The 21764-nt window shown below is 32.5% G+C and overlaps 2 protein-coding genes and 2 long non-coding RNA genes across 4 annotated transcripts; all 4 read right to left on the reverse strand.

The window, feature by feature from the left end:
- Positions 1 to 8228: 8228 nt before the first annotated feature.
- LOC114716464 (ethylene-responsive transcription factor ERF036-like) lies at positions 8229 to 8983 on the reverse strand. The gene has a single exon (XM_028901471.1). It carries the CDS (start codon positions 8947 to 8949, stop codon positions 8248 to 8250), a length of 702 nt encoding a protein of 233 aa, XP_028757304.1. The 5' UTR covers positions 8950 to 8983; the 3' UTR covers positions 8229 to 8247.
- Positions 8984 to 18388: 9405 nt separating this feature from the next.
- On the reverse strand, positions 18389 to 19255 carry LOC114716454 (uncharacterized). Its single transcript, XR_003737640.1, has 3 exons — positions 19152 to 19255; positions 18844 to 18956; positions 18389 to 18759 (listed from the first exon to the last, which is right to left on the reverse strand). It is a non-coding gene; the product is annotated as an uncharacterized LOC114716454 (long non-coding RNA).
- Positions 19256 to 19314: 59 nt separating this feature from the next.
- Positions 19315 to 21741, reverse strand: LOC114716455 (uncharacterized). The gene is made up of 5 exons (XM_028901460.1): positions 21629 to 21741; positions 20590 to 21010; positions 20263 to 20354; positions 19645 to 19803; positions 19315 to 19342 (listed from the first exon to the last, which is right to left on the reverse strand). Exons 1-5 carry the CDS (start codon positions 21673 to 21675, stop codon positions 19315 to 19317), a joined length of 747 nt encoding a protein of 248 aa, XP_028757293.1. The 5' UTR covers positions 21676 to 21741.
- LOC114716453 (uncharacterized) lies at positions 19426 to 20276 on the reverse strand. The gene is made up of 3 exons (XR_003737639.1): positions 20263 to 20276; positions 19645 to 19803; positions 19426 to 19488 (listed from the first exon to the last, which is right to left on the reverse strand). It is a non-coding gene; the product is annotated as an uncharacterized LOC114716453 (long non-coding RNA).
- Positions 21742 to 21764: the final 23 nt, after the last annotated feature.

Consider the following 21764-nt stretch of genomic DNA (forward strand, 5'->3'; position numbering starts at 1 on the left):
CAAACCTACACACAAAAGACTAAAATTAAAGACTTTATCTGGATTATATGGACACACACACACACACACACACATATATATATATATATAATTTTTTAGTAGACTCAATTGACTTTATTCAAAAAAAATATTGATTACTTTCAACTATGCGGTCGGCTGCAAATAAATATCCAAATTTAAGTGTACGCATGCTAAGCCGCAAATTTTAATTAATTTTGTTTGCTTCCCACTTTTAGAGGTTTCCTGAATCATTCAACTTTTCTTTGGTTTAGATGGGATATGATAATATTGCCAACTTAAGGAAATCTTTTTTCCTTTTTAATTTTAACCAATTAAGAAATAAAACATAATTAAGCAAGACTTCAGGGTTCGATCTATAAATAACTATATTATCATTTACACGTATAGGTTTTGCAAAAGTCAAATACAAGCATTATCATCAAGCTAAGCACATTGTACTCAAAATGGCAAAAAATATGCATAATTTGTGAAACACAAACTACTGTTTTTTTCCTAATGAATTTGGCTTTCAAAAAAACAAATCAATATTGAATTGACATTTCTTTAATTTTGAATCTTATAATCTTCATAATTAGCAAGGGACGTAATTCATCTAACAAACAATTCAGATAAGAATTCCCTACATAAATTGTTTCTTCGTGAAGTAGTTTCTGAGTATTCGAGGAAAATTAATAATATTATGGACATGGAATACAATATTAACTCAACTCATTTTCTTTCCCTGGTTTTCTTTATTTTATGATCAAAATTTTTAATGATACAAACTTTAACAAGTTTCTGTCGTTTTGACCAGTCATGTTAATTATTTCTTCTTCCTAGGCTTCTAGCTAGCAAGCATTAAGAAGGGATATTGGTTTTCTTGTCCATTTTAGCTTTACTTTTGCTTTTTATAGATCAGTATAATTAAGATAATTTAAGCTCTTTTAATTGGTTGATCTTAATGAACTGATTACCACACAAAAAAACCACAGAACATAAGTCTTTAATCCGAAAATCATGCATGATATATATCATTTCAATTTGGCATTTTGATATTATAGAATTAGAAGGATAATGTAAACTTAGTTTTTTTTTTTAAGAAATTAAAATAAGTCTGAATGAAATTCTCACATGATAAATAAAACAATATTTAAATGATCACACACACACATCTTTGTGTTAGACACAGTTTATAAACAATTTAATTAGGCTCCATCTCCGATCCACTCTTTTAAAATTAATTAACAATTTAACACCCGATATTTCCCAATTACTTGGCTAATCGATAACGATATTAGTTACTATCTCTGATTCTATTTCAAGGGCATAAAGAAAGAATTTTGGCTTATCCTTAATATAGAATTCTTCCTCCTCGTCCTTTCTATGATCTATCTTTCCAACACGCACGCACAAACACACATTTCTCTTTCATTCTTCTGTGACGATTCAATTATTGAAGAAAGCTAATTGGTTGGATTTTAATGGAGGAGAAAGATGATAAATTTAAGCAAAGGGCCCGCGAGGAGAAGGGGTTGATTATTATGTGTGTTGCAGTTTTCATACGTTTTAATATGTCATAAATTTTCATGATCCCATGCTCCCAAAGACTGACCCCTTCATGTATTAATGTCACATGCTTCTTCACTCAAATCTGCCATCAAAATTATAGTTAACTCATTAAATCTGTTTCAAATTAAAATTTTTTCAATCTTATCCATATTAATAAACGAGGTTGTAAATAAGAGGAAAAAAATATAAGGAGTTTCATATAGATATTAATTGTAAGGATAAAACTAATAAATAAGTACTCCCTCCGTTCTTTATTATAAGAGACATTTGATGCTTATGACATGTTCCTATATATAAGAGACACTTAAAAGTTGTCTCTACTTTTTTGTGTTGATTTCCTATTTTATCCATATTTATTGTCTCCAACTCACACACTCTCTCCCTCCTACTTCTCTTTCTTTTAATAATTTAATTGTTCTTTCTCATGCTCTCTCTCCTTATTAATGAGAGCATTTTTGGAAAAAAATTATATTTTTTACACATTGATTGTTCTTAACTAATTTTAATTGCTTTTTTTATCAACGTAATTCGGTTATTTGTCTCTTATAATAAGGAATGGAGGGAGTATTAAATATTCTTTAAGTGACTCATATTTTGGACTAATTCATTCTTCTAGAAGCGATTTATATTATGGATAAGAGGGAGTACTATATTATATGAGCGTGTATTTGTGGAGAAAATTAGAGTCAAATGAAATTGGACGTGTAAAATTAATGAATGATCAGAGAAATTAATGAAGAAATTAAGTGTACGAAGCAAACAGAGTTTGTTCCCACAAAAGAGGAAAGGAAACCTTGCATTAAATAACTAAATTGGACCTGTCCACAGGAAATCTTCTTTTTCCACAGTTTTCTGTGAGAAAATCCGCCAAAAAAAAGTCTTTCTTTTGAACAAATTTTCAGGTTTTTCTCATGTTTTTTAAAATCCTTGTTTGTTTGCAGTAATAATCTTATAATATGCAGAATTAACACGGACATTAAATTTTCTTTATTCTTTAATCCTCTCACTCTCTCTTTCTGTTCTTTTTATCACATCTAGCTTAGCTTATAAGGAGAATCATCGTAAGATTTGAACTGCATTCTCTCATTGTTGTACGTCTGAACACCTTCTCAATCTTAATTAGTAATAACGTGAGACACACAACCCCCCCACTGCATGCACAAAATTACAACACATATTTGGGTGGTTTCTTTTGTTGGGAAACAGAAATTATTGGAATATCAATAAGCAGGGTATAGTGACCCATGAGAGAGGCTCATTATTGAGCGAGATACATAGAGAATAATGCATGTGTCCAAATAGAACGATTCAAAACGTGGCAAGAACAAAGCCATGTTACAAGGCTTTATGGTTATGGGATGATTCAAATGTTAATTGGAGATTCTTTTGACTATTCTCTCTCTATATATATATCATCGTTGATGAAAAAAAGCCAGCACATACACATCTCATTTGATGATTGAATATCCCAAGGATCACCATTAATATGATCAACAAGTTTTATTATCTTCGATTCTAAATATAAAATCATCTTATATTTAGAATCGGAACTAGGAATCAGCTGATCTAATTTTTAAGACTCATAAATATACACGTATATGGTGAGATGCCACATTATATTATTAACTTATCTCTTTTCATGTACGTATATAATTGGACATTTTCAATATCATTGTCAGAAAAGTTATGTAACTTTAGTTTCAATAGGGTGTAAACCAGCTAGCTAGATTCCATGTAGTTATATATGGTGAATAGGGGATGGCCAACCTATCCAAATTAAATGCTGCGGTGTCTCTCAAAAGAAGTCCCACAAAGTTAGGGTTTTGGTTGGTTGATATGGACGAGAGATTCACAAAAAGCCATTCACCATCCTCTCTTCCTGTGACACTGTCACCTATTTTTTAAAACGTGCCTCCCAGGGAATCTCCATTCTCCCAACAGCAAAATGCCCCCTTCTCTATTCTCTCTGCTTTCTTTAATGTTATGCTTCCTTTTGAAAGAAAATTGCTACTCTCATATATAGATATATATGTATGTATATGTGCGTGTGCGTGATTCTGATTGAGTTAGATTTAAGTATTGTCACGTTTAAATATGAGGGTTTACTATTTTAAAGATACCTTTTGCATTCACACAGATTTAAATTCAAAATCTCATGTTTAAGCGGTCAACATCCTTTCTCTTAATTACAACTAATAATGCCAGTTGGTAAAAAATTGCTGCTCTATCATATCCTAAGTATAATGTTATTGAGTTTTGATTTGACTTTTAGATATAATATCATATTTCCTCTCTACACTATATTACTTACTTCGTTGATCCATGTTCATGAGATTCGACGGGTTTTTACGTTGACTGTCGAGGGTCTAACACAACCCTCCTCCTTTATCCGGGTTTGAGACCGGCTATACAATATAGGCGGAGTTTTGTCTCTACACTATCCCTATTTTATTTATTGAGACATTTTCATCTCTACTCATTAAGCACCGAAACGTTTCTTAATTATGAACCAATGTCGATTTTTATCGTCTCTGTTCTGCTATGTGTTTTTTCTGTCAAACTTCACTACAAAACCGCAAGTCCACGCATCAACTAATTCTCAAGGAAGACGAAATTGAAGGGGAAAAAATGAAAATGAAACTCACCCATCCACCAAAAAATGGCTTCACGTTAATAAGAACTTTGATTTGGTGGAATAATAATCAAAGTGTAAACGAACAAACTCTCTTTCAGATGCCCTAGTCCAACCACGTGCTTAGGGCTTCCACGTTTCAACCTCACGCGTTTAAGTATAAAATTTTTCTCATTTTATCATGTACTATTTCTATGTCAGTCCTTCTCAGCAATCCATATAAACAAAAATTAACTGTGTTAACGGTAGATAATTAAGGAAAGTTAACCCGGTTTCGCAAGGCAAGGAAATTTTATATTCCGTTACTTCCAAGTTTCGCAACTTTCTTTGTTTTATACATCATTACACACTCCAGGTAAAAAAAAAAAAACTAAAAACATTATTACACACAATTCCCTTTTTTAGTTTATCATCCCTGTATTTCAAAATATCCATTTTTCTCTAATTATGCATATAGATTAAGACAACTATTAAATAACCTAAATTATAGCAATGACTGTGTATATGTGTGTTACATAGTGAATTCAACGTATTTTTAAATTTCCCTACACATTTTATTCAGAATCAAATAGAAATGACAATCAAGACGAGATTAGGTCTACGTTTTAGTGAAAATGGTTAATTTCTTACGACGTGACATGCTAAAGTTTGAATCTTTGCTTAGGAAGATACCTGTATTTGGTACCCAATAAAATTCTGAACAGATCTTTAATAAAAGGATACAAATGTTTAATTTAAAAAAGAAAAGAAAAGAAAAATGGCCTATTTAATAAAATTAATATTAAAAGCAGTATTCTTTTCTTTTTTCTTCCTTTCATTTCTCTTTTTCCTCCGTCTCATATCCCCACTAAACATGAAACACGACAAGAAAATGACATCCTCCTTTCCAATTTTTTTTTTGTTTTTTTCTTTTTAGGATCCAAACAAGTTCAACGTCGGATTCCATACGACTCGCTTGAATTGGATAAGTCATTAATAAACAATGTGAAAGTGCAAAACTATTAAATCATATAGCTGGAACTTAAATTACTATATGTACTACACTTCTTTTCAATGTTCTCATCAACTTTGCAAGTTTTTTCCCCACTGGGTCACTTTTATTTAAATTTTAAAATTTAGTTGGAATATGTCAGACAAAGTCTAATTAGTATATTTAAAGAAATAATAATATTATAAAAAATCAATTTCTTTCATAAAAGGAGGATAAAGCCCTTTTTTTGCCACTGGGATAATTTACTTTAAAATATATATAAAGTGTGCATTACGTTTATACTTTATTGACTTTGAGAAACATTTGCAAAATTGAAACGTTAAAACACCGGGATTGGGACAATGGGGTATATAATACGTACACCTGGGGAGAAATTGAATGAGATTTTTTTAGCCCCATAAATTGGGGAAATGTCATTAAATCCCAATTTTTTTACAAAATAAAGCAATGAATTACAATCATGAAAAAAATCCCTCTCTCATCTTTTCAGCAAGATAATAATATTTAAGGATCCTAAAATTTAAAAATACCAATTAGGATCCTTTATTTATTTAAAAAAAATCATAAAATATAATTTTTTTTGTCATGAACTTTTCGTTAATTTTCAATTTAGCCATTGCACTTTAATTTGAAATAATATTTCAGTCCCTACTATTTTTGGGCTTGGGATAACTCAGTCACCACGTATATAATTTCTTAAATTAATAATTTTTTTATTTCTATTTATAAGACCTCGTTTGTAAACTACAAATGATATCTCATAATTAGAACTGGAGGTAGCTTATAAGAACTGAATTCCTCTTAGTCAAAATTTTAATTGAGAAAAGATTTACGAACGGTTATGTTTTTCTTTTCAAAACATTATGCTTTCCTTTACTTGCTTCCAAGAAAAACCTTGAACTAGTACCACGTGATCAAGTTTTAATTTTGTCACATTGAGTTTGACTATTCTAAAGGATTTCCAACTGCATTCATGATATATTAATTAATTTAGATAGGTCATATAAATAACATTTTATATAGCCACTAGTATTTTTCTTATAACAGTAAGCTTGATCCTTATTATTTTCAAATATTTTGAACCTTTCACCATGAGGGCATTGGAATGAAAGGAAACAGAAAAAAAAAAAAATTTAACGAGCTTGGTTTTAAAAAAATTAAAAAAATAGAGTTATAAAATTTTGATACAAAAAAGATATAAGATTAAAAAAAGAAAAATTAATTTAAAATTTTTAACCCCATTTTTTAAATTGAACTCATTAAGATCTTTTCTCCTTGCCCCTTTCTTTCATTTTCCTCGTACCAAATACATCATTATTGTTTCTTACAAAAAAGTCCTCACCGTCATTTTCCCCTACGTATACAAATCCCATAAGATCAACATCCGTATAACAATTACTTTTTTTCTTATTATTATTTTTAAACTTTTGATGAGAGTTAATAATATATTAGCTAGCTAGTATCACATCAACGTCATGAAAGTTGAACAAAGACACAGTGAAAAGTTTGTGCGAACGCCAAATACAAATACAAACTTGAGTTTTGTCCGCTTAGAGGAATTTTCAAACATTCACAATGGGCAACGGCTTATTCCCAAAACGGCACGCCACGAAACTTCAAATCCTCCAACGGTCCAATTTCCAAAATCCCCAAAATTCTCACAATTTTGTTCTTCACCCACTTTCTCTCTCTTTGTTCCTCTCTTCTCTCTCCCTCTCCCCTTCCCCTTTTTCTTTCTCCTTTATTCCTTCCTTTTTTTTCCCTTTCTTTTTGTCCCAATACCCCCCAACCAATTAAAATCATAAAAAAACATTGACACATTAAACCAAATAAGATTAAACACTTTTCCCATATAAACTAAAACATAAATAAAAGTAAATTACCCAAATTATGACTCTTTAAATCACATTTCTATCTCAAAGTTAGTTGCAAAGTGAAACTCATCTCAAGATTCATATAAATACAGAGGCAATTATTCAATTTCAGTGAGCCCAGCCATCATTTGTGAATAGTTTTTTTAAATATAAATTTAATAATATATATAAATATAAACAGGTGTAGAGAGAAAATTGGCCAAAAGAAAAAACAAAGTGGGAGGATGGTATCATGGTCCACCACATTGTTGTGTGATGTCAGATCTAATAACGACATGCCACAGTGACTGAGTGTAGGTGGAAGATTCAATAAATGAGGGCTTGATGATGAGCAAATAACGGATATAAATATAATAATATAACAACTTAATTAATTAATTATAAAGTGTGTTGGCAAAAAAAATATAATAATATTGTCAGTTGCTGGATGAAAAAAAATATTCTGTTGGCTTGAGAAGACTAATCACCAGACATTAATTAAACCACGCCTGTTCTCTTAGTTTACTGTTTGTTAGTCATATGTAACATGTTGCGATGAGTTGGGACAACTTATTTAACACACAAACTACTTAGAAAAGTAATGAGCATTGTCACAATATATGTATTAAATTCCTATAATAAAGTCATAAATATTCCGCGTTTATAAGAATAAGAAAATTCACAACCTAAAAATTAAAGTAAGAGTATTTTTGTCTTTTTACCCATAAAATTTTAAAATTTTTTGAAAGTTAACTAATATTAATTGTTTAGTGAGATGTCTATTGAAATTCTCTTTTGAAAAAAATTACGGAATTGCATTAATGAGCAAGATGCAAGGTTAATTTTGTCTTGCAGTGAACAAAGTAAAGTACAAATTGAAAATATTATAACTCTGCTGGTTACTTTATTGAGAAATTCTACTTTACCGACCAGGCCACATATGTATATATATACTCTGTAATGTACAATACAGCAACGGAAAATGACACTGACCAATGAGCAAAGATAGCCAAACAGCCCAGCCATTGGTGACTCCATTGTCAGTTATCATCCTCCAACATTTTTGGAACACAAATACAACTTTCAATTTCCAACCCCCAAAAAACAAATTATAAGATACTCCTCAAATATACATTAATTATACAACAAATTAATAAAAATTCTATTACTAATTTATTGTTCTTTTTTTTTGCCTTTTAGTTTTAATCCCAGAGTGGGATCTCCTCTGAGAATTGCTGCGAGAAAATGGAGCTCAGTTCTGAATCATCCAAACCCATACCCATACCCGGAAACACCCAACGGTCCACTGAATCTATCCATATGAACTCGGTCATTGACTCGTCTGAGTGGAAGCTCTCTTCTTCTATGTTCGGCAATTCCACTATCTCACTCAGCTCTGAAGACTCCGTTGACTCCGACTCCGACCTCGACGCTTCCGAGGGCTGTACGGAGTCGAACTCGACCATGGCAGCGGCGGCAGAAGCTGCGGCTTGGACGTCACGAGGGGAGGGCGTGGCGGGCCGGGGAAGGACGGTGGCAATTTGAGGGAAGTTGAGAATGGCAGACTTACCTTTGATGGAGAGAGCAGCCACGTCGTGGGCTCGAGCGGCCATTTCTGGAGTGGCGAAAGTGCCGAGCCAGATGCGAGACTTCTTGCGGGGCTCGCGAATCTCAGACACCCATTTGCCCCAGCTTCGCATTCTGACGCCATGGTAGTGCGGGAGCTTGCCGGAAGTAGTATTATTTGAAGAAGAAGGAGACGAAGACGAAGAAGAAGAGGAGGAGGAGGAAGGAGAAGGAGAGGGGCGGGGTCTTTTGGAGGGTCTGGTGGTGTGGGATTTGGAATCAGAGGAGGAAGATGAAGTTTCAGAGGAAACAGCGGACTCAGTGGGGAGTAGGGTCATTGTAAGGATTCGGGAGAGAGGGAGAGAGGAGAGAGGAGGAGGTGAGGGAATGAGGAGGAACAGAGTAAGAGTGGGGGTAGGTTTTTGTAGGGAAGGAGAGATACGCTCCGTGTACAGCGACGCTTGACCTACCTCTACTATAATTCCAATTCCTCGTAACGTTTCCCTTATTTAGAAGGTGTTTGGGTAGAAACCAAACCATGATTTCAGAAGTGCTTTTACGGATTACGAAATAAATATGTGGAGGAGATTACCTCGTTTTGCGGAAAAGTGCTTCTGAAACCATGGTTTTGGGTTTTCCAAACACCCCCTTACTCCTCTCTAGTTAGCTACATTAATGATTTTGTGTGCTCGCGTGTGTATATATTATCTTCAGTTATTAATATAATAGTTAGTTGATTAATTTAAGTAGATTAAGAAAGTTTATTGAATTAATTATTTATAGTAATTAGATATTGTTTTCTCTAAAATACCTTTACTAATTATATATTAGCTAAAACTATTATTTGATTAAACCTTTAATATGTGCAATTATTATAAGGATTATTTTAAAAAATAGATAAATATGATAGACAAAATAGACCAGAGTCTTATATTTAAGACTAAATTCAAAGTCAAATTAACTCTTATATTAAGAACCAAACATAGTGTAAAACTTTTGCACTCATTTATATAATTATATCTGTTTCTTCCATCTAATCTAATTTAAACCATTATAAATCACTTCTCATCGATCAATAATATGATTTTTCACTGATTTTATAAAATAAAGTGAGAAGTAATGTTCAACATGGGGGACAACACTTGAATTTGATTTATATAATAATTGCCACTAGTTATACCCAAAAAAGCAAAGCACCTTCGTTAAATTCCACTATCGCAATAATGATGATGATGATGATATAAATCTTACAAATTGTTCATTCATTATATTATTATATTAGAGGAGAAACTAAAAATTTTATAGGTTAAACGGACCTGAATTTAAATGGGTGCGCCTTTTTTTTTAAGCTTTGTGTAACATATTTTTAGTTATGTACAAATAACTTTTGTTTTAAAATTTTTTGCATATAGTTCAAAAATAAATTACACAATTAAAAAAAAATTGTATCTATTAAATGAGGTGCATCAAGCTCTTCCGCTAGAGAAACTTTTCAAACAGCCATTTTAAACCAAATTTCATTGTCTGGTATTTTGAATGTACTTGACTTGTGAAATTCTAAATTGGAGAATGAATACACCTAACTTAATTTTTTTTAATTCTCTTTCATTCCAAAATTGTACCCAAATATAGAGCTGTAATGTGGACGTTTGATGATGATAAGCTAATAATAATAAGTAACAGATAGGTGGCATTCATTCATACGACGGGTGAACTGTATATGTTAAATGCTGTTGGAAAACTTTGGAATTTTATAAAGACTTTGATTCATTCTTGTGTGCCCTCTCTTTTCTGTTCGATTTGATTTGTCTGTGTACGTTGTGTTGAATTATGTTAGCCCCATCATTTTAATCTACTTATCTAATCTTCTCATGTGGGTCCCTAAGTGATATGCGAAACCATTATACGTTATCTTGAATATTTTTCATGGTAATATATATAATTAAGATCATTTTTTTTTATGTCTTGATATTTTTAGATCACATGTTTTCTTAATCTGTAAGATTATTTACTTAAGATAAAAGGAAACGGTGTAATTACAGTAATTAAAAACATTCAGGGCGTTTATTAAGAGATAATGTGTATATAATATGAAAATTTTATAAATTTTTGTGGTAATTCGTTTGGGTTAACGATAAGCAAATTAAAAAGAATGAGTGAGGTATAGTATTTGGGAAGCTTAATTATTGATAATTGAAGTGGCCGTTGGGAGTCAAATTGGATGGCATTCTCAATCAGTCACTCTTAATTAATTAATTAATTAATTTCACATTCCACAGGCCACTGCCTCTTGTTTTATCTTCTAATTTTCTTTGGGCAATCATCACTTTGGATTCTTAACCAAGTAACTAAGCGTCCTAGTCAAATCTTTATACCACAAAATAAAATGCTTAATTACCACATATTTAATCTATTACTATACCATTTCAAAAAAAAAAAATTATCCATTCCACTTCAAGATTCCTTACCCTATGCTCTAGTGGTTTCCTAGGATATATATATATATATATATATACTCATTAATATAATTAATCACAAGGTATATTCTCTCTAATTTGACTAGAGATGCCTTATTACTTAGTTTTAATATCGCGATTAAGTTTTCAGATTCCAGATCTCTCACTCAATTGGTTCGTAGTAGTATCAAATATATTATAAATTGTGATAAACCCCAGTGATTAGTTGTACTTTCACATGCTTCTTACAGCAAATTACAATTTACAAAGTTGAAATAAATATTAAGACGAACTTAATAAATGATGACCACTTCAACCTTTCGAGCTTTCAGTAAAATTATACTCAGAAAAATATAGGTCAATATCTTAGCATAAATAGTAGGTTATACTAGCCACTTGGCCTTTCATTATTATTATTTTCAATAAAATAGTCAATTATATATATTTTTTTCATACAAGTGTTTAATAATTCTGCAATAATTATAAATAAATTTGAAAAGGTTGCATCCGCTGTTCTAATTTTCATATATTTCAATAATTATAAAAGTTGAAATGAGTATTAAAAAAATTGACTTAATTTATGATGAGGAAGTTTAACTTTTTTAGGTGATAAAGAAAAAAGTTTAACCTTTTAATGTTATGGTTATTCTCTAACCTACAAAGTCGTTCTTTTCGCTAATTTTTTTTTTTTTGCCAACAGCTAATTTTTTTTTTACACACGCATGTGACAGTAACATTAAAAAAAAAGTAACATTGGCTTAGATTGTCGAATTAATTATACATATTAATCAACCACCTGCAGTTAAACAACCATTAATAACCCTTTAATGAAGTTGGCAAAAACATGTTGCACATGCACGATTAAATCTGAGCTTATATTAAGATTAATTACCAGACTGACACAGGCCAAGGTTAGGAAAAAAAAGTATTCAAACAAATTAAAGTCAGCTCTTACACAAATTCAGATCAAGTTGGGAAAAAAATAAAAAAGAGGAGAATTTTAACAACCATTAATATCTTTTGGCCAAAAAAAAAACCATTAATATCTCTGTAACATCAGTTGGACCCATTTAATTAGTATAATGTACCTGGATTTCATTTAATTAATTAATTAATTATCCTGGTTGAGCATTGTAAATATTTTTCCGAACCATGAGTACAGACACGTTTGTGTGTGTACGCAATCATTCTGGAGATAGTCTTGGAAAACACAAAAGAAATATTATTATACAAGTACAGTGATAAAGGTTGGGGTTATTCTTTATGCCCAATAATTAAAATCATAATCATATGATTATTGAATACCCAAAAAAAAGAGTGAGACTTGTTTATGCACAACAATATCAAAATGATAAGATTTTATTCATTCTTTATACACAACTGCAGTTGGTTGATTACTATATAATATAATGAGAAAATTAATATAAATTCCCTATTGCAAAATTAATTGCAAAAATATATGCCTAAACACTTAGGTTCTGAAGCAGCTATAATGTATCTTTAGTGAGTCTTTTTTTAACTGTATATAACATATTTTCTGTCATATACAAATATTTTTCGTTTTCCACAATACATATAGTTGAAAATGAGTTACATACTGACATAGATGAAGAAGAGTTACACCCAAATGCTTAAACAAATTTCAAGTAGTTTTAGTTAGTAAATTATTTTGTAATAAAGAATTTCAGTAGTTTTTCCTAATATCACTAATCCACGACAAGCTCTTTTTGGGTCAAGCTTTAATTATCACACCCTACATATTTAATATATATATATAATTGAGGTTAATATACAATGTAATTAGAAAAATCATTTAAAGTTTTGAGTTTGGTGGTTATCACTGTCTTGCAGTCGCCCAAAAAAGGGAGAAAATTTTTTTTGGGCCCCAGAAGACATATATCAACATGGCGGTCAAAATTAAATGATAATAATCGACAAAATAATTCCATTTCCGATATAGATATATTTAAACAGTTGCACTAAATAAAGTCAATACTTTTTTGAAAAATTATAATTAGATTATGGAAATAGTCGTATGGACGTTTCCTGAAATATTTCCATTTTATATATTTCATCATGTACCGCAATATTTCCACCAACCAACTTCTATGTGTCTCATATATAAATGACATCACATATATATATAGAGATACAAAAAAGGGATACTTAAATTAAAATGCCACTATTTCATAAAGTGCTAATTATGATTAAAACAAATTAATTGTCTACATATGTTTTAGTAACAAAACCCATGCTGATAATTATAATGATTAATGATGATATACTCCTTCGGTCCTAAATATAAGACCCTTATACTAGTGTGAATAAGGATATTATATTTAGGATCGGAAGAGTAATTTACGATTTGCATATTACTAATAGAAGCTTTAGAAATAGCGATATCTATAAATATTGGCACAAAATATGAATTCTGAAAATAACAATATCATTGTCTTCTTTTTTTTTTTTAAAATAAATCTGAACTAATTAATTATCATTTTACAATTGATATTTTATTTTACAATCTCTATTGTATCCAAGGACCAAAGTCGTCTTTGATTTTTCTTTCTCTCTTCTAATGCATCCATCATCACACATTCATAAATTATCATTTTCTTATTCCAACCATCCCACGTGGTCATCAAAGTAAAGTAAAATGACAAATATAATTTAATTATATAAATATATATGTATATGTATAAGGTCAACACTTTTTTTCCCAGTATATGATTGGCTAGTGCACTTGGTCGCATATCATGCCTAAAGAGAAATATGAACGAACTCTAGAATTTTTTGAATGTATCTTTATGTTAATTATCAAGTGCCTCCATCTCTTCCACCAACCCATCATGCTAAATAATATATAATCTGACATTTGATATAATATAAATTAACGTTTAATCACTTTTTTTTTCCTATAGAGTAATCATATCAGATCGATTATTACTTAAAAAAAATTGCATTTGTTAGTGTTAGTGGCTATATATTAATTATATAAGAAAATGATGGATTGGCTAATTGTGATTATTGCAAGTTTGGCCTATATGAATTTACTATGAAGAACTTGGAGAATCTCACGAGTTAATAATTAAAATTGACTAAACTAGTATTTGAAACTTCATCAAAACTTAACCTCTCTGTGTTATTGTGTTTTTTATATAGATTACGCAATGAAGTTGGTACAAAGATTTAGTCTTTTTAATCAAGTAGTCAAATGATGATTTTCACTTCTACCAATCAAATCTCTTTGAAAAATCAACATCAAAAAATTTCTTCCACGCCCCTTAAATTTAAATTTTAGGTTGTTAGCAACGAAAGTAAAAATATATATTAATTTTATTAATCTAACCTCAATAGAATAATTTATGTTTTGAATAATAGGATATCTTCTTGAGGACTATTCTTTTTAGGGAAAATAACAAACAACAAAGACCGCTGAAATATAAAAATTGTACACATGGATCGGTTTACAAAAATTGTTATCTAAACCCATATTATTGTTATCAAAACCCATACTAATGTTGTCGTGGCTCCTTATTTATGGTTTTTTTATTTCAGTGGTCTTTTTTTTATTTTCTCTTCTTTTTATTCAAACTCAAAACGTTGAAAACTATGGATTAGCTAATTTTCAAGCTTGATCAGTACTCTACTTAACGATATATCACGACTCTGTTTAAATTTTTTCTACAAACTTGAAATGTGAGAAAATCAATTTTTCTTACCTAATAGCTTCGTGAAGTTCTCGAGCAAGACCTGAACTCTGAAGGATATTGCTATTATTATATCCTTTGTCGGCAAAGATTTCCCCCCCCCCGGGGCCATGATTGAGCAGACAAAACAGAATGAAGCGATAAAGAGCGCAGAAATTAAAAATAAATGATAGAATGACAATTTTTTGGATTATTTTTTTAACAGTGGAAAGGCATTATTTGATTTCTAGCTGGGGAGACTTCACTGAATTAGCAAAAATTTCGAGAGACTTTATGCCAGTGACATGTTGCTATAATGACACAAATACACAAAGGTAACAAGGTCAGTCCTAACTGGTGAGTATGTGTTTTTCTATTGATCAAAATTTCAATCAATGGCAGTTGAGTCTGTCAATAGAACTAATTTTCGCAACGTGATGGATCAAAATTCGAATTCCTAGTTTCATGTTTAGTTTCTAACAATGTCTGAACAGTAAGATTCACTCAAAAAACTCCTTAGGTTGCGGGTTCAAAAACTCATTTATAGGTCGCGAGTTCAACAACATTTATAACCTTAGACAATTAGTGATTAGCCTTTTAAATCCCAAAAAAATAAGAGCTCAATCAAGGGAGTTAATTAGCTGAAAATTTAAAGTTCATTCTCATGTCATATTCAGGACAACTAAATTCTGAATTCTGTTTATAAAATATTATTTTCTATTATCTGATGAGGCTCAGCATACTGACGCAGGAAATTATTTAAGACAATTTCCTGAGGATTCACTGGTCATGAGAGGCACATTGCTAGTTTTTTGGCATTGAAGTGCATTCATAGAAAGAAAACAAGACAAGCCAAATGGTCCAAATAAATCACAATTGTACACATTGTCAGTTCACATAAATAAATATGTATAATCCCATACTTTCCATTTACTGAAAGAAGAGCTATCAAATCTGATCGTGTCTTCTGTTACAACACACTCAGTAACCTCTCATAATGCTTGTTATATCATACTTCTATTTACAGAAAAATTCTCAGAGATCACTCTAATGTTTCAAGGATGGTTAATTGGCCAAACCGCATTTGAACCTCAACCAAGTGAAATTTTTCGAGTCAAGAAGAGGTTGGTGATGGATCTTCAGGGTTACCCCACGATTGATCATCCATTTCTTTAGTTCGCTTTAGTTGTTTCATAACATCCAAACGTTCTGAAGAATATGGAGAGGGGATCTATGCATATATATAGAAGAAACCACAATCAGCAGTGTACAACATTAATAAAAGGAAAATGACGTACGATGTAACAAAAACTTACTAAGAATGGCATATACTTCTTGATTGCTGCTAGCATGGCTGCATGGCCTATTGCTGTCACCTGGCATGAATGAATAGTACACTTGTCAATGAGATTGTTCTGAAGAAATGCAGCACCTTCATATGTACACGAGAAACAGTTCATCAGTTCTTATTTGATCTACCCATGCAAGAAATTCAGGTCAAACAGTGGTTTATATAGTACTTCCTCCATCCCAAAATGTAAATCACATTCTAGAAGATACTCAAAACGTAAGGCATTTTCTAGAACATAGTGAACATTAATTCCCATCCCATTTATGAGAGATAGTAAGAGAGATATCATTAATAAGAGTAATTCTGGAAGGCTAAGGTAATTTTTGAAAAGTTAAACATATGGGATACGAAAGTAGGTGCCCAACAGCCCAAGTAACCGTAAACAATGTGAAGAGGTGAAAGATTTCATAGAAGTATTCATTTCACTAAGGATCTCTTGGTTGCTTCGCCCAAAAGAATTTTATGGTTCAGCATAGTCCAAATGCAATCATACAGAGTCTTTATCAGAAACTGAATGAATCAAATTAATTCGGGGACCACCATAAACTACTAAGGAGTTTAATATCCCGACTAGTTGAAGGGACTCAGCCTCTGCATCCTCATGTGCGAGGGGTTTGAATTCCCTCAGTTTGGCGGTCTTGCTTGGCAGTTAACCCTCTCTTGAGACCACTCTAGTTGAGTAACCTCTTCTAGGAATCAAAGTCCCTACAGATAATCCTCAGAATTGGGTCTCAGCCTATGATCTATGCCCCCGAAACCTCAAAAAATGCTGTCGATGCTTCCTATGAGAGCCGAAACTTCCATCTCTTCATACTCAAAATATAGTTTATGAATACAAATAACGATCATAGGCTTATAGTAACAAAGTATTTAATAATAAAATGTTATTTGTGAACATTGAAACTCTGAACTGAAATTCCCCATGTGGTATGAACCTAAGTAATCTTAATTTACCAAATACCCATACTCCCAATCCTTTTTTGGTCCTACCTGAGTTTTTGAGAAGCCAGTCTATCAGCTAATGGTGGCCTAATATCCATAAAAGAGAAGAGAAAGCAGAAACTAAGATCGAATAGAAATAGAATGATGTAGGGCCACATTATTGCTTACAGGAAGCAGCATCAGAACTGTAACAGGAACTAGTGTGATAATGTCGGTTAAGGTTCTTTCTAGCTTCTTTTTCTGCCTTCTTGTAACCTTGCAGCCATGTACTTGCCTCATAAGTAGCTCTAGAGCAGCCTTGATGTCTGTGTAGAGCAACTGAGTACCCATCCAGATATCCTAGAAACAAATCATTCCATAGTTTTAGCACCCTACCTTCAGAATAATTGGCCCATGTACAAAAAGAACATGATGAATAATCTTACAGTGGTTGCAAACCAACTTGATGCAGTATCTCTTGATAAAACTTTCATACAGAAATTTTATCTTTTCAACACAGGTACCTTGCTGACATTTTGCCTTGTCTAAAATTGGAGCCTATATACAGCAAAAAATTAATTAGAGAATCCATGCAGAGGATGTTGCAAAAATGAAACTCACCATTTTTAAGTTTCAGACTCAAACTAAGTGTATGTGCTAATAATATGCACGACTAAAATTTAATAAAATATATATATCTATGAGAAACTTATTCCTTTAAAGAAGAGGAAAAGAAATCAAAAAGTTTAAAATAAAAAGGACAGAGAAAAGGAAAGTGAGTGGAATTTATGCCTCCAGTTTGAAAAATAGCTCCCCCGAACCACAAGTATATTGAGTTACCCATTTTATCATGGTGTCATGACCAATGACAGTCTACTATACCTTATGTAGCGTAGAGCTAAATTGAGAATAACTCTTTGGAGATCCTTCTGTAGTTAAATCATGTGATTTTTGTTGTGCTTCAAAGGCCAAAGATAACTTGTGTCCATTCCTACCTCCAGTACTCCGTGTGGCATTATTCAAGGCAGCATAGTCCACAATATCAAATGATTCACTGAAAATAGAATCAGAACTGTAAGCTCAATTGCATTCTTTCTTAAGAAATTTGTTTAAATGAGGAAAAGTAATAACAGGATAAAGAATCTGGTCATAGCAATATACCCTGATTTGACGTAAGCAGCCCTGTGCTCTTGCAGACAGATGCTCAGCAAGCCCTGACTAGGAATGTGAAGAAAAAGATATAACATACAACTCAAAAAAAAAAAAAAATCACTCTTTCAGGAAGACAAATAAACTTAAGCTAGTCAAGAAAAGGTAACAAATTGATCCAATAAAATTAGCTACCTACGAAGCAAGTATGATAACAAATTTGTCTCCAGTGGCTGCTGAGTAGAGCGATTGAAGTGAGCAAAGCCAGAGAAAATATCATAGCACACAGTAAAAACTACATATAAAATAATCTCTTTCTCTGCCTGGCGAGCATGAGGCTTGGACCTTTTCTCTTGACAGTTTATTTGAGCATATGAGGCATAAAAATCAAGCCATCCAATTTCATCAGTTACCAACTGAAATATGAAAATAGATTAGGATGAGTGTTTCAATATCAACATAAAAGAGCCAGTTAACATCGGCATTCAGCAGAACTAACAGAAACTAACCTCCACGAAAAGCTGATACACGGGAATGGAGGAAAACTCAGGATAAATGAAAATGCAGCCACATTCCAGGTAACTTCAAGAAAAATATTGGTCCTTCTTAGTATTTTTATACCATTAAAAATATTTAAAATGAAACAGGAGAACAAAGAGATAAAACCTGAGAAAATCCTGAACCATGTCATCAAGATCTTTAATGCCCACTGCTGACAAAAATATTCTTGTTCTTCGCCCAAGGTATGCAAAAAGTCCCAGAGTGGCCAGACTATCTGGCTGAATCCACAAAAAGCTATTTTATAAACAACTATTTGAATGATGAATGAAAACTTGAAGCTAAATAACAGATCCTTGTAAAAGATAATAAAAAGTATAAACAATATGAAGTAGTTATGAGGTCAGTTCTGTTAAACAATAAACTTTGGCAGACGTAGATCGGAAAATTATAGTAGAGGATGTAAGCCAGTTGACCTTGCACTGAAGAATTTGCATGTTTGATATGATGCTTTCTTCATGGAAAGCTTTCATGAGTTTCTCATGTGCCAACCCAATCCAAAACTCTAGGTCCTCAATTTTCTCACTGGGAAGAATCCTTTTCCCAAAATGATGCAAGAAATCAAGTTCGAATCCCGCATCACTTGCTAAATGGTGCAACTTGTCCACTGTTGCAAGATCAAGGGAATGATCCATGAGCTCGACTAAAACACCTTTGAAAGATGAGATAAGTAAGGGGCAGGATATGTGGCCAGAACCCAATTTCACCACTGCAGTGCAGCAGGTTATTGCCACAATAATTCCTGCAACACCGCTGAATAGTAATCTGTCAGGCTAATATTTCCCTCTAATCAATTGGCAAAAGTGATGGGAAAGAAAATAAAATCATCTCCTTGAAAATGTGATATTGACTAAGGAAAAAGTTCACAAGGTCCAATATGATGCTAAAATAAAAGATGATTCAACAAACCTTCCTGCATATTCCATGGACCACTTCTTTAGAAGAGGAATGAAATACCCTGCCAAACGTGGAATTTCACTGATTCTAAACCACTGAACTAAATCAGGATGCCTCATTTTCAGTTGCCTTTCAATGTATTCTCTCATCTGATTTCTTAAAGGAGTTAATCTGAAATAAGAGAAGAAATGGTACACCAGATCAGTGAAGTGCTTCTGTTTTTTCAATTTGAATGTTTATCGATACAAATGATCTATTTATCAGCTCCCTCTGTCTAACATTATAAGGCATTTTTAGTGAAGCATGATGTTTAAGAATATAAGGCTTTTTTGGGTTTTTTTGGTTGAGTCCAAGGTATTCACTGCCTGTAACAGTGATTAATTTTCTCGCACTATAGACTTTCCAAAGGAGCTTTAGCATTAGCCACAAGACTCTCTCCATACACACCGCCAGGAATCGAATCCTTGACTAGATGTTTAAAGATCCCAGCTAAGTGCCAACTTTGCTGGGCCTCATGGTTCATTTTTGGGTTTTACACATCAAATCTCTCAATGTTAATGTTTACAAGCAAAGCACCTCCTAAAAACATACAATTTGTTGAATATGCAAAAGAAAACACCAAAGACTTACATCTCTCTAACAGGCGAGAATTCATTCTGTCGATCATGTGAAAGCAATATCTCCACATCTATTGCTGTTTTCATCAAAACGTAAACCGCAACCTATGTAGGAAAATCAAGAGTTGCATGCTAACTATTAATACAAGCCAAACTACACAATTTTTACCCTGATCAACATACTCAACACAAAATAAATAGATTCAAGAAGGAAAACACAAGCCTTCTCATTAAAATGATTGCATCTTAATCACAAATTCATAGGGCTAATAAATATCAAAAGGAACAGGAAGAATACAACTATATAACTTTTAATGAAAGAATTTGTTATTGCACATACCTGATAAGCAATATGTCTATGCCATGCATGAACATCCTTCCCAAGCCAGGCCATCGCAAGCTCTGGACCACTTCCAGGTAGCCTAAGGGACTCAACTGCTTGGGAAAAGCTCCCAGAAGATTCATGCACTACCCACACAATGCAATTCACCCGATTAAGTTCCATCTCCCGGCTACTGGTTGTGGTAGGAGTACCATCGCTTTCCTTCTTGCTTTGACTTTGATCAATACTAACAAAAGAATTTTTAGCTGATACTGATATCAGTGAACGCTTCCTTTCGGCGGTGTAACATCTAGACCAATACCCATTTAAGAGGTTATTATCTGAAAAGCCATCATTTCTCTCCTCTGTTACATGGGGATTGGAATGCAGAAGCGCATTCTCTAGTGTCCTTTTTCTGACATCTAATCCGAAGGATTTTCTGTTGGAACAAACAGGTGGTGAACGAACATTTCATGGGTTGCATATTCATCGAACGCAAACAAAGAAAGCATCACATACATTAGTGAAATACATCACATGGAGCAAGTGACTGCAAAGAGCTCTTCACATATGATTTACCAGTATGTTTCAAAATTTTTATAGTATCTACGCAGAATTCACACTCCAGATTAGACTTGTGTTTGCGATCTGAGCATCAATTCCTTGCTTAAAGACTTGTTGAGTGGCTTAACATTAAATTTTCCAGCGAAAATAACAACGGCAGCTCAAAAGACCAAATTTAACATCCTAGAACATAACGCCTTAGAATCAGTTTGTTTTGCTTTCTTGAAACTAAAAGAAGATTTACCCATAAAGGGAAATAACTTTCCTTAGAACCCAAAAATATTGCTTTAGTTAACATTTTCTTTAAAAATACGCAAGGAAAAAAAAAATCCTGTATCAACCATTTTCAACGATCATACTCGCAACGTAGCAAGAAAGGGCTTGAAACGAATCCATAACCTCGATGGCGCAAAAGATGAACCCGATTAGAACACAATTTGGGAAGCACATTAACATTGAAGTGACAGCGAGAAGTAAGCGAAGGAAAGCTTACGAGTTGTCGAACAGTTGAAAAAGTTGCAGAGTGAGATGGGCTGCCATGGAAGCCGTAAAACGAAGAAGAAGAAAAGAGAAAAGATAAATAACAAGCCATCATATGCATAAATGCAAAAATTTGAGCGGTTTCTTCG

Source organism: Neltuma alba, unplaced genomic scaffold (genome assembly GCF_004799145.2).
Source record: "Neltuma alba isolate B1F8T4 unplaced genomic scaffold, ASM479914v2 tig00011667_pilon, whole genome shotgun sequence".
Lineage (NCBI taxonomy): Eukaryota > Viridiplantae > Streptophyta > Magnoliopsida > Fabales > Fabaceae > Neltuma > Neltuma alba.

What these genes read in the sequence shown, in the direction of transcription:
- LOC114716464 (XM_028901471.1), bottom strand. Translation starts at nt 8,949, where the DNA reads ATGACCCTACTCCCCACTGAGTCCGCTGTTTCCTCTGAAACTTCATCT.
- LOC114716455 (XM_028901460.1), bottom strand. Translation starts at nt 21,675, where the DNA reads ATGGCAGCCCATCTCACTCTGCAACTTTTTCAACTGTTCGACAACTC. An exon ending in ATAGACATATTGCTTATCAG is followed by an intron (nt 20,355 to 20,589) that starts GTATGTGCAATA and finishes TTTCCTACATAG; the next exon opens with GTTGCGGTTTACGTTTTGAT. An exon ending in TTCTCGCCTGTTAGAGAGAT is followed by an intron (nt 19,804 to 20,262) that starts GTAAGTCTTTGG and finishes CTCTTATTTCAG; the next exon opens with ATTAACTCCTTTAAGAAATC.